General features: G+C 53.8%; 1 protein-coding gene across 1 annotated transcript in view; it reads right to left on the reverse strand.

Moving 5' to 3' along the window:
- The window catches only part of RAB11FIP3 (RAB11 family interacting protein 3), a 74,307-nt gene extending 61,808 nt beyond the window's left edge, over positions 1-12,499 (reverse strand). Inside the window, exon 1 of the mRNA XM_086621940.1 lies at positions 12,188-12,499. Within this exon, the coding sequence (XP_086478066.1) occupies positions 12,188-12,499 (312 nt within the window). The remainder of the gene's footprint in view (positions 1-12,187) is intronic.
- Between the last annotated feature and the right edge of the window lie 920 nt (positions 12,500-13,419).

Genomic DNA, 13,419 nt, shown 5'->3' on the forward strand with positions numbered 1-13,419 from the left:
CTTGCCTAATGGATCCTCCTTCCTCCCATTTATCCAAAAGAAAAGCTGCTTGGCACGTCATTGATTTCTGATGCATGTCACCTACTTCGGGCAATTTCTCCACCAATCTTGCACCCAGCTGACTTTGGCCCTGAACCCTGAGGCACGGTGCGGCTCGCCAGCGTCTCCCAGGGTCAGTGGGCTCCTTCTGCAGGGGCAGGAAATACCAGAGGAGAGAGAGATGAACACATAACGACCAGGAGAGAACACCCTCCCGAGCAAACTCTTAATTTCCCTTTTGGAAGGGGAAGGAAGATGTCTCCAAGTCAACAGTGATCCAAGAAGAAACCAAAAGTTGATGCAAAGGAGTGAATCTCTTGTGTTTCCCTTCCAAAGCTGCTGTCCAAGTGCAATACAACGTGCAAAGGAAAAGACTTTCCTTTCAAAGCTCAAAATTCAACAGGAAGAAGAAAGAGAAGCCAGAATATGTTTTAAAGAGCTGGCAGCCAGAAATCCCTGAGGACCCAGACCCTTCCTGCCCACCCTGCTAACCAGTCCAGCCAGCCAGACCCTCAGCACATAGAGTGGAGCCAAACTGCAGGACGTCTTCGCCAGCCCAGGGTATCCATATTCAGCTGTTTTAGGTTTTCTTCCTGCTGGTAGAAACTCCTCTGGTCTGTCCTATGCAACAGGCATGAGCACAGGACCATTTTGGTTTAACCCTACCAGCTCCAAGGCTTATCTGCAGGCAGCCGTAGCACCTCCACGCTCACCGCCGCTCCCGACGCATCACTCTGCTGTATTTTCAAGCGTGTTCTCAAACGTTGACTATGACTATTTCCAAACCGTCCATCAATTGTTGTCACTGAAGCGTAAAAACACATTTAAAGAAACAACTTCAAGGATGGTTTGAACACATTAACAGGAACATAAGTTACACTGAAATGGTTTTATCCAAATTTCACTGCGTTTGCCCCGAGCGTTCCAGATTTCCTGTCGCTAACTAAATGCTCAAAGGCTTCGGCAGGGACACTCCACCATAAACAAATCTATTTGTTTAATGAAAACTTGAAAGGTGTTCTTCCACCACCCTCCAAAACATACAAGGCTTTGTTTCTACCTTTTGTTCCTCTAATGACCTGGGGAAACCTGTTCACACCCTTCCAAACACACAGCTCAGAGGCAGGAGAGTGGATCAAAAGAAAAAGAAAAAAAAAGGGTTTAGTACTAGGTTACTTCTTATATAAAACACATGCATTAATGTAGGCTGGAGCCACCCTTGGGGGAAGAGCCAAGCGCCACAACCGAAATCACCCTGGGCCGGAGGCAGGACGGCCGCATCCTGCCGGAGCGCAGAACTGGGGCACAAAGCCTACGCAGGCTTTCAGAGCTGATCCGAACAGACAAAAAGCAACTCAATAAAACACGCCACGAGGTCACATATAAAAGACAAAGCATCTGAAGACACTGAATCTTTTGCAGCGACTGGTCCAGTTTCACGTAAAGTCCCCTGAGACAAACCCAGGTGTTTCTGTGATGGGGGTGCTTGCTTACAGGACAGACTTAGAAATCCAAGACCGCAGCTTTCGCTCCTGTTTCCTCCCAACTGGGTTAGAAAGTGGCCCAAAACCTCCATGGCACATCCCAGAATAAATCCCCTCACTAGCTCGGGACTGGCTTTTACTAACTCACCCTCCCTAAAACAAAACGCACGTGCTATAATCTCTGAAATAAGATCATAACAAGCAGAAAGAGGAGGACCCTACTGCTGCCAAGGCACAGACAAGCAAACCATTTAAACAAGGGGGAGAAGGTCCCATCTCCCAGCTTGCAGACCCTGGGAATTCGGTGAGAAGCCCACTGGGCTGCAGATGATGCTCAACCAGGCAGCGAAACGTTAGATACGCGAGCGTGAAAGAACTGCCTCTCCCACCCCGGCCGGGCTGCGCCCGCCACACCGTCAAAACCAAGTTTATGGTAACACAGACAAGCGTGACTCAGAGGCCAGCACAGCATAAAGACTCGTTTCTTTTTTAGAACTGCTTCAAATGATTTCCCTCCTTTTGGCAGCCCTTCGCGCGGCCTTCAGAAAGGGCTGTTTGTGCAAAGGCAAGTACACAAAGCAGACGTGCCAAAGGGGAAAAAAGAAAAACAGCAGCCCGGGACAGTTTCTAGGCTCAGAGGTAGATCCTCAGAAGAAGGGAGAAGAGGTTGAGATGCAATGCATAGCTTGAGAAGGCCAGGACTTCAGGGTGGGCTTACAAGCCCCACTGTAACAACAAAAAAAACCCACCCAAGCCACCCAGGACAATGTTAATGCTTCTCCAGTGCTCACTGCATGCCCAGCACCCATCAGCTCCTCCAAGCAGAAGAGCAGCAAGAGGTCTGGGTTTTGCTCCCCATGTTCCACCGTGGCTTTGCAGGTCTCTGCTGGCAGTCAAGTCACCGACCTTCACCAGGGACCTGCCTCTGGGCTTTCAGTCCCACCTCTCCCCACCAGCATCCCTCCTTCACCTGCTACACCTCTGCCATGCCACTCATGACACCAGTTGGTCCCCATGATACCACCAAGGAACAGATGCTCCCCGAAGCCCTTCAGCAAAGTCCAAGAGTGACTTCCCTGTTGCACACCAAGGTCTCCAGCATCTCCTTTGGCCCTTTCAGGACAAGCAGCCTCCCACAAACCTCGCTCCTGCTCTCTCCATCCTTCCTCTCTCTTCCTGCCAGCACAGTAGTCCCGGAGCTTCAAGCAGCCAGGAGAGGATTAACTAGTTGCTGCATCCATTTAGCAGGCATAGGAAAAAAAAAATCCACAAGGATATCCAGATTTTCTTTTTTTTCTTCCCCAGCTGTAATCGCCTCACGCACACACGGCAAGTGGGGCAAGGAACCAACGCTCCCCTGGAAAAAATAAGGAATGTGGTCATGCCAAAGGGAGGCAACAGATGCCTTTTAATCCCTCTGCAGCCAAAGGCGGTGGTGAAAGCCACAGGGTCCTGATGAGCTTGGAAAGCCACGGAGCACTGTTTTCCCATGAGAAGAGTTTCACTTCCAACACAGCTATGCTCTCCCCAGGCAGGAGAAGGGCCCCTCCAGCAGCCCCTTCGTTTCATGCCACATTCAATCGGGATCCCAGAACCATGGAGCAGCCGCGTGGATCCCGGTCCGGCATCACGCCCCACCGCAGCAAACACTCCCTGTTTGTTTCCTGCCCTTGACAGCTTCTGTTCTCCAAAAACCATCAGTTTGGGCTCCTTTCACCTCCTGCACATTTCGCTTGAGCCCAGTTTCCTACTGGACTCCAAATGGATTTTCCACAGGGCTGTCGGCAGCCGGCTCCGCTGAGTCTTGCCAGATGACGCAGCTCCCAGCACCAGCTCCTCTTCCTTTGGTTTTACCCTTTCCCAGAGGACAGGAGGAAGCAGGAACAGCCCGGCACTCCACAAGCTGAAAACCCCTTCCAGAAGCAGCAGTGACTCAAACTGCTGGTGTTTCACCAAGGGATATTGCAGCAGAGGGAACAGTAGCTCTTTTTTCTGAAACACTACAATGCATTATTAAAAAAAAAGTAATAAAAAAAAAATCAGGAGACTACGAGGCTGCTCGCAACCCATCAACTCAGCCTGCAAACAAAGCCTGGCCACCAGCTACAACCAGCCCTTGTGGCATGGGCAACAGCGCTGATCTTCCCGTACGGCCCCACGGGACATCCCCAGCACCATCACTGTCCCGTGCCAGGACACCCCAGTGGTCTCTGCAGCGCCAGGACCCACACAGGTGATGCCAGAACTGGTGTCTCAGGCACTCAACTGGTGGTCACACACCATTGCCACTGATCGCTTGCTTCGGCTTAATTAGTCGCCTCAAATAAGATAACGCTCCATGAGCAAATTCAGCAGTTTGGTGTTGCTGGTGTTTTTTCCTATTAAAAGGGTGTTTTGCTGTTCCAATAGAAGGAGCTGGCTGGGGAGAAGCAGAGCTCGGAGCACACCGAGCACCAAACTGAGACACTTTCTCCCAAGCAGCCTCCACATCCCTCTGTTTTAAGAGCAGTTTTCTCCCTAGAGAGGAGAAGACCCTGACCTAAACCAGGGCTAACGCAGGCATTGACCACAGGACGATCACAGCCGTAAGGAAGCCTCATGCCAGCAGTGGTGGAGCTCCATCCCAAACCCACAGCTCAACAGAGCTCCTGTGACCACACCACCACAGAGAAAAAGATCCTCAGCATCAGCGCTGCGGAAGTACCTACCACCGCTTACATGGATTTGAGTCCTGCTTAAACTCATTTTCAGCCAGTTTCCCCCTGCGGAGCAAACGCCGTCCGCTCAAGCTTGACAGTAGCAGCAGTTTGGGAGGACACTGTCCCCAAGGCTGCCCTTGGTCATGTTTCCTCCTCTTCCCTCCTCCCCTACAACCCACAAGACCGTTAACAACTCTCTGCCCTGAACTCCAATGGAGACTCTGAAGAAGGGGAAACCTCATCACACGCCAAAGTTTAGGAAGACAATTTCTGTCCAACTCTGAGCAATGCTGAAAGTCCAAGTTGACATCTCCACTTCCCCATTACATCTTCAGAGCTATTCCTTGGGCTATTCCGGTGCAGGTCTGCAACCGCACAGCTCAGCATGGACCTCCTCTAGGCAGAAGCATCCTGTTAAAGATCAATTTGAAAGGGGAACGAAGGTTGCAGTGCTTTTAAAATGGAAAACGAAGATGAAAAAAGCTTTGAGAGGGTTTCGGCTGGACTTTACCAACTTGAGAAACACAGCTGTCTCACAGGCTTGGTTTGGCCAGTTAAGCAAACAGCTGTACTGCAGATGTCATGAGAAAGCACCGTCAGGAGAGCGGCCCCGGGGAGGTGGAAACGCTTTCGGCATGTGGGAGCACAGGAGTCCTTGGAAGTACTAGGATTGGATTCCCCAAGGACGGATTCACTATCTGTGTCAGCGGGCACGTTTCACGATGCGCACAGCAGCAAGATCTCAAATCATTACCTGATCCTACTCGCTCCCCGTGAATGTGCCTTCCTGCTGAGCCACGGGCTCGGGCCTGATGAGTCAGATGGCATTTGGGTTGCCCAGAGAAGCTGTGGCTGCCCCATCCCTGGAAGTGTTCAAGGCCAGGTTGGATGAGGCTTTGAGCAACCTGGTGTAGTGGAGGATTTCCCTGCCCATGGCAGGGGGGTTGGAACTAGATGATCTTTGAGGTCCCTTCCAACCCAAACCATTCTAGGATTCTATGATTTTAAGCTTCAAGTTGTTGGAGGTGGCTTTCCACCATGTCCCTCACCAGCATCGCGCTCCCCTGACCGCAGCATGCCAGATAAAATGTGCTCCCAGAAAAGCACTGCTTCTTCTAAGGAGAACCTCACCAGAACCAGTTTGGCAGCGTTGTATCCGTGTTTTCCATGGGTGTTTGAATTTAAGCAAACAAGTGGAAGGAAGGGCTGGAATCGCTCACTCCAAGCTCACATGGAGGAACCTGGTCTGTGCCCTACGCCAGAAACCCAGGCAGGATTTTGAAAGGATGGAGCCGGGCAGAAGAAATAGGGTAAAGCAAGACACAGTCCATCCCATTGATCCAGTGCTGGAAATGTGATGGTCCCAGGGACAGGGGAAGTGGAAGGTGGCCCAGCAGAAGCACACCACCCTGCCCAAGCAGAGCCATGGGCTGCAGCTAATGGAAACTCATTTGTTTTGTAAAAAATTGAAAGCCAAGAGGGGTAAAAAAAAAAAGTCTGAGTTCAAAGCGGATCTCATCTAACAAGTGGCCAATGAAAGTCAAAACAAGAATAAAATTGGGAGAAATTACGCAGGCAATTGTTGCAATGACTATGAGTTACTGGCTGCAGTGAGTTACAGAACAATACAAGCAACTCCGCTCCGTTACAAGTGACACCAGGTCAAAACGACTCCGAAAGAGCCGAACCACCGCGTCGCGGTGCAGTATCGTATTCCAGTCAGTTTATTAGGATGACCCCAACCCAATTTTTGTTAGTCACAGCCTTCGAAAGCATCCTGCTCCTGAGAAGGGAGAAAGCCTCCCGTGAAACCATCTCCACCTTCTAGAGAGCAACCCCGCACCGTGTGGCAAATATTAAGCAAAACTTTGGAAGGATTTTTATTGCATAAAAATACCAACTGCCAGGAAAAGGCTCTTGCAAGCATTTCTAACAAATAATTAAAAAAAAACCCAAAACAACACTGAAAACCTTTAGATGAGGTCCTTTTCCCCTGCCAGGGCTCCTGACCCAGCCGTTGGCAGCACTCACCCAGCACAAACTGGCCTCACACCTGGGGATTACTGGATGTTGCATCCACATCCCACTTCCCTGGAAATCCCACGTTTGCCTCCTTACCCCCAGCATTTGCCAACTCGACAAAGGTGGCACTGATGGTTTTTCTTTCTCCTGGGAAGTAGAGAGAGAAAGCATTTCTTTATTTGCAGAAATGATCTCAAATTCCAAAGGAACATATCTAACTCACCAAAATCCGTAACAAAAATAAATCGACACCCTGTTCAGCAGTAACTGTATTCTCAATCTGAAGGAGAAATTAAGAAAAAAATAGGTTTCTCAAATAAGCTAGTAGCTGGGATAAAATTACCATCACCACCCTCCTCCCAGCCGTGCAGACAAACCATGCCTTTGAGTATTCACAGTCCTGCCAGACTCGATCCAGCCCGGATAAGCCATCAATCTGATCACAGCCACAAATGTGAGTATGAAACACAGCATCAAAATGATCTGTTTGTGCTATGATACACTCCTAACCCTTCCCAGGCACCCCGAGAAGGGACGCCTTCGAGAAGCTTAAAGCCAAAACTTTGCAGGAGAAGCAAAAACCCAGGAGCACAGAAATCACCTCTTTGTCGGAGTCTTTGGGACATTTACAAATGAATAAACTTCTTTTTGCAAATTCCATTTTCAGCGAACCGACAACCACCTCGCCCAAGATACATTCCATGAAATACGTTGGCTTGGACGTTTCTTCCTCTTGGAGGAGAAGGAAAAACTCCAACCTTCGAGCTCCCGCAGAACACAGATGTTATTAATGACGATAAAAGCTCCTTCGAAGGGGCAGACGGAGCGCTGCGGGCTTTGAGGAGAGCAACATCTCATACCTGAGCCAGCAAAACAAACGGGAGCTTCGCTGTGAATTCCTGTTGGGGAAAACTGGGCCCTTGGTCAAAGCAAGCAAAATATTTCGGACCTGCTCCTCTGGCAAAACACACCTACACGTGAGCGTGGCCACAGGCGTGCCCAAACCTGATACACCCGCGGCATCGCCCTCGCTGCAATCCCAGCTCCGCTCTCAACAGCGGACACCACGGTCAAACAGCAATGAAAACCTCCGAGAGGCACAGCAGCAGCAACACAGAAGAGGCAATTTAAGCTTCACTCACATTTACTTGAGCCGCAAATCCATGCGAGATAATTTTAGAAATCCCTTTATAGGCAAAGCCAGTATTTCCTCCGCTCAAAGGGTGTAAGGACCCTCCAAAAAAACACATGAAGTTTCCTCATGACAGAGATCCAAACTATTAGATTTCACAGGGAAGTGACCAAAGGGAATAGGGAGAACATCCAAGACCAGATCACATGTCAGCAACTCCAAGAGAGGACTACACTGGAGGTCGGAAGCATTTGATCCAGGGTCTGTACCCAATTCCCAAATGTGAGGTGAGCAGGAAAAGCAAGACTGGATTCACCGAGGAGGACCACTAAAAAGCTAGGGTTTGACACTATCCAGACTTCGTTCCAGAAACTAATTGCCAAATCTCGTAGAATGTTGTATTTCAAAATGAAAACAAAGGCCATGATTCTTTGCAGCCACTGTCTGGAGTGACACCTGCTACCCCCAAAACGTGATTTCTTCCGCAGCATCTCGCTCAGGCTGGGCACCTCGTTACAAGAAGCTGAAGAGGTGGTGGGAGGTCAGAAGGAAAGCACGACAAACCTGATAATAAGCTTCAAGAAACCATCACGCAAGGAAAAGTTGAAAGCTGAGTATGGAGAGCTCAGCTGAGGATTAGCTGATGTGGGGGCAGAGGAAGGCTGGTGGTCAAGGACAGACACCTGAAGGATGGAAACGTTAGAGAAAGAAAAACCAGGCGCATTGAAACGAAGCTTGAACTGATCAAGAGGAGAAAAAAGAAAAAGCTGAAGATCTCTGTCAGAGCACGGAGGGCAGAGATGCCACCGAGCTCAGAGTTTGAAAACAGGTTAGACAAACTCTGGGGCTCCTCTTAATTGAGCAGCGGCAGCGAGATCATGCGGTGCAGGAGGCTCCTCCACCTCCAGCTGTCTTCTGGATCGAAAGAAGAAAAGGAAAAAACCCGAGATGCCAGCAGGACACCATCTCCTCATGCTTTACAAGCACTCCACTCTCCCCAACCCCGACATAACCCTGCACTTGTAGCTCCTAACGAACCCAGCGAGGACAGGCTCAGCCTCCGCCACCACAACCGGACAGACTCCCCCGCGACACGAATTACGTGTTTGCTGGTTTAAAAATACTGCACAACGGCCCTGGATTCTGTGTAACCCACCGAACTGCAAGGCACAACCCCCCTCGACTTACAAGAGGACATAAAAGTCACGTAAAGCGTGCCTCTACCTCCCGACTCGCTGCCTAAACCAACCCTACTCCAGTCTTCGGTACCAATCCTTGCACTGCTACAGCAGCTCCAAGGGAGCATCAGATCCCTGGAGACGTGAAAATGGGGAGGGAAAGGAGACGACAAAAATACAACACCGCTACAAACTGCCTCACGTGCTACTAGTGAGCGGGCCAGAGGTTTCTGCATGAAGTCAGTCAAGCCACCCTCAAGACCTTCCCCCCCTCCATCTGACAAGTCCACCGAGCACATAAGGGGCCCTGGAAGTCTTTTCTAGCGCCACAATAGTCCGTGTCTGACAAACAGCCACCCGTTACGGATGGCTGGAGGACCGTCACACGGTTGAGTCTTCTCTGCTCAAGGCTATCCCTATCCAGGGGTGTCATCCCCAGCTGCTGGGACCTCAGCATCATCCTTTCCACGCGCTTTTTAACAGGAAGGTACCGGCAACAGCCTCAATCCCCATCCGCTTTTATCATTTCAGAGAAGAACAAACTGTCTTTAGCTTTCCGTGCCTTGACCTCTTCTATCCATACCAGCACCTCACTGCCAACACTGCAACCATGAAGCTCTTTAAGACAAGTTTTTCAACAACCCAAGCTAACACAACAAACCATCTCCCCAGTTTTTCTACCCATGGTTTTCATCATGCAGAGGGAAAAAAAAAAAGTCATAACAGAAATTCACAACCATGTAATTTTTATGGAATAAATGTCAGTCGGTCTCTTTCCTTTGACATTTAGCTAATAATTGTTTCAGCCAAATAATCTGACAGCACTGAGCTCAGCAGCCCATAAATGCCTCTGGTGGGCTACTGAACCCTAAAGACAACACTTGCTGCTCTCCAGCTCCCGGGTCCATGTGGTTATACACACACACGCTTTTTTCTCCTTAACCCTTCAACTCCCTCTGAACCCTCAGATGAATCCGCCGGCTGTGACAACTTGCTACGCTGAAATATAGTGGTTTGTTCCACCACCGCCCCATGCACACCTTCCACGCATCCACCCGCCTGGGCAGAAGCCAGGAGGAAGGAGGGGGAGAAAAGGAAGCAGGTACCTCCTCTTCTCACTAGGCAGAGGGACAGTAAGAGGAATGGAATTTCTTCTCGTTAACTCCCTGCTGATTGCTACCTGATACCTTCACGAGCCATCAAACCTCTGTCAAAAGGCTCCCAGTCCCAGTTGTAGTTCAACTTTTGTTCACATCTTGCAGTTTCCTTTTAGTTATCTTAACACCATACCCACCTGGTATGTTCCCACCACGGTGATGGGAACCACCTGGTGATGTTCCTAGCCTTTAACTTTCACCTGAACTGGATTTCTATTTTTTAAAAGACCATTTTTGGCTCAAGTTACATCTGCTTAAAACAAAATAGGTCAAGAAGCTTCCCCAGAACTCCTCTCTTTATTACCCCAGACATCTGCTGGGACCTTACAGACCCCATCACCAACCCCCTCTCCTTCACGCCCAGTGTGCCTCCTCGCTTTTCTAAGCTGCAGGCTTGAAATAACTCATCCCATATGCAGAGGCATCACAAACATTACCTTTTCTCTCCTGGCATGCCTCTGCAAAAGGTACCAGGCCACGCTCCCTGGGGTGTCTGTTACCTGTTGGCTCAGCCGTTGTCACATCAACCTCACCAGGGTGTTCAGCACTCACTGTACAGAGAGACAGTTGCTCTGCACACCAAGAGCTGCTAACCAGTCTCTTGCTGAAGGCAAATGTGTCTTAAAAAGCACAACGTACTTCAGCACGGACAGCCTTACTGGTAGCAGTGCTCAGTGGGAAGGAACAAGGGACTTGAAAGAGACAGCCAAGGCAGGAAGCCTGCAGACATCCACTTCCAAGCTGGGTCCATACGAACAGACAGCTTTTAGCAGCACAAAACCTCTCTAGGCATCACGCTTCAATTTAGGAGAGACTTGAATAATTTGCAACCACTCCCCCCAGGCCAAGATCTCAGAGCACTTTGCAGGCCCACTGTCACACCTCTGAAGCCCTGGCGCAACTCCTGTATCAGAACGAAGGCGCTGCGCGGGGCCGGAGCGGCAGGTCTGGGATGCCGGCGCTAACGAACACCGGACCCACCTGCCATGGTCCCCTGGTAAGCTCCCAGCGCATCCCAACACGACGGCCGTCACCCGTCGCGTCCGCGAGCCTCCGCGGAGCGACTCCGCGCGCCGACGCCAACCGACCGTCTGCTTCTGCCTTCCCTGCCGGCAGCAGCAAGGGGGGGGGCACGCAGTGGCACGGAGCGCCTGGCCACAGCGGGAAGATACAAGCCAGAGGCTTTACGCTGGATAAAGCTTCTCCCAGCCGGAGGATGCAGGAGCGCGTTCCAGAGATGATCCTGTAACTCTCCCGGTGCCATGATACCTGGTTAATCACACAACGAGGCAGTAAGCGACGCCGTCTGCGCGCACCGTGCCCCTTACCAGCAACGATCTGACAAAGAAGTTACGTATCCCCACTTTGTAGAGGTGTCTTCTAAAAGAAATGCCTCTATTTTATCTTTAAGAGGTGCTTTTAGCAGGAGGACAGAGATGAAAAACCCTCCTCCACCAAAAGACTCGTTCACACATGACGATTTGCTTTGTCATGCCACTTTAACACATGCCCAGCGGTACAGCTAGAGAATTAAAGCAGATCTCCTGGGTGAGCACACAGAAACTTCAGAATACCTGCATGCCTTTAAAAAATAAATCTTTTTTCTTATAGAAACGCCAGCACAGGTCAAGGTACAACACATCAACAAATTGATTTCCATCCCCTGGTACACTGCTGGAGCTCTCTCCATTTTGGGTCACACCAGGCAGCTTCAAATTACATCGCATCTCGTCTGCTGCAAGGAAACACAAGCTCACCATGGTACAAAGCAGCGGGAACGGAGGAAAAAAGCGCGTTCAGGATTGTCAACCCCATGATAAGCAAGATACTCCATGCAAGCCCGCGCAGGGACCCCCAGCAGCCACGGGAGCGAGGAGCAGCTTGAGATCCCGGGATCTCACCGCTGGTCCCTTACGCAGAGGAACTGCTCAGATGAACCCAAACGTGTCATGGATGGAGAACAAAGAGAGGGGATGCAGGCTGCCAGCGGCACTGCCGAGATGCTCCGCTCCCAGCGGATCGGGACCTGGAAAACATGAGGAGCTCCAGCTTGGCATGGCTCCCTCCATACCTCCTGCATCCCTCCATACCTCCTGCATCCCTCCATACCTCCTGCATCCCTCCATACCTCCTGCATCCCTCCGAGCCCGCGCATGCCCTTCACCCGGGACGACCCGGAGGCCGGCGATGCGGACACTGCCCTCGCCAGTGCCCAGAGCTCTGCCAAGGGCTGCTGCCACCGACACGACTCACCTCTGCTCATCACCACCTCGACGCACGGGAGACCACCGCGGGCCCAGCACGGAGGCTCCCCGCCGGGTTCCGCCAACCACGGGGCCCTGCGGCGGGGAGCCACCGCCTCGCCGTATCCCCAGGGCCCGCAGCTCCTTCCAGGGGGCCAACCGAGCCGCGGAGCGTCGGGCAGAGGGCCCCGGGTGGGCCCCGGCCCGGTGCCCGGTGCCGCCACCGGCCTCACCTGCTCGGCGCCGTAGGCCGTGGCGAACTGGACGAACTCCTCCACCCGCACGAAGCCGTCGCCGTCGCTGTCCAGGGCGTCGAAGACGGGGCGGAGGCGCGGCTCCTCCTCGGGCCGGGCCGGGGGCTCGGCGGGACCCTCCAGGGCCGGGCAGCCCCCCTGCTCCGCCGAGGACCACGGCGGCGGCCCCGGGGCGGGCTCGGCGGCCTCAAGTGCCCAGAAGACCGGCTCCGGCTCCGGCCCCGGCCCGTCCCGCCGCGGCCCCGGGGGGAGCGGGGGCTCCAGCACGGCCGCCGGCGGATGCGGCTCCATTTTCACCGGCGGCGCTCAGCGCCCGCCGCCGCCGCCCGCCCCGCCGCTGCCCGGCGGCCATGCCCCGCAGCCATCACCCCCTCACATCGCGGCCGCCCGGCGGGGCGGTGCCGGTACCGGTGCGGCGACACCGGTGCGGTTCCAGCGGTAGCTCCGCCCGCGCCCAGCACACGGCTTTGTGCGAGGCGGCGCCGGCCCCGCCCCGCCCCGCCGCCCGGGAGCGGCGGCTCCGAGCGCCGGCGGGACGCGGTTCCTCCCCGCGGTGGGGACGGGAGGGGCGGCGGCGCCGAGAAACGCCCCCAGCGCCCGCCCGCGCCGCCGCTCCGGGACAGCCCGCGGCGAACCACCAGATCCGCCCCGGTAGCCGCTGCGGTAGCCAGGGCGGTGACGTCAGGCGTCCGCCAGTGTGGCCCCCCCCCCCCCCCGCCCCGACGCGGCGCGAGGCCGTGCGGAGGCTCCGCCCCTTTTCCCGCCCCGGCTCGCGAGCCGCGCGGAGCGGAGCGGGCGGGGATGGGGCACGGCGGCACGTGCAGCCCGCGATCCCCTTCCCGGGGAGGGGGGGGGGGGGGCACCGGGCACCGGGGGCTGCGCACCCGTCGGGGGGCAAATCGTGCACCGGGGCCTACGCCCTCTACGGGAGTGGGGCGGGGAGGGGGGGCACGGTGCACCGGGGACCACCGGAAACCGGGCCCCGTGCAGCCCACCGCGGGGTCACGGTGCCCCAGGCCCTGCGCACCCCACCGCCACCACACTGCCCCCCGCCAGCCTCCCCGTGCCCCTCGCACCCCCCAGCTTCGAACGCCCCGCCGAGCCGCCCCTGCGACCCCCACCCGGGGTGGGTCTGCCACCCCCGCCCTCTGCCCCCGGTAACGGGCACAAACCCACAGGTTCTGCCGAGGCAGCTGTTGATGTTTCCAGCC

The sequence above is a fragment of the Tauraco erythrolophus genome, chromosome 17 (genome assembly GCF_009769465.1).
Source record: "Tauraco erythrolophus isolate bTauEry1 chromosome 17, bTauEry1.pri, whole genome shotgun sequence".
Lineage (NCBI taxonomy): Eukaryota > Metazoa > Chordata > Aves > Musophagiformes > Musophagidae > Tauraco > Tauraco erythrolophus.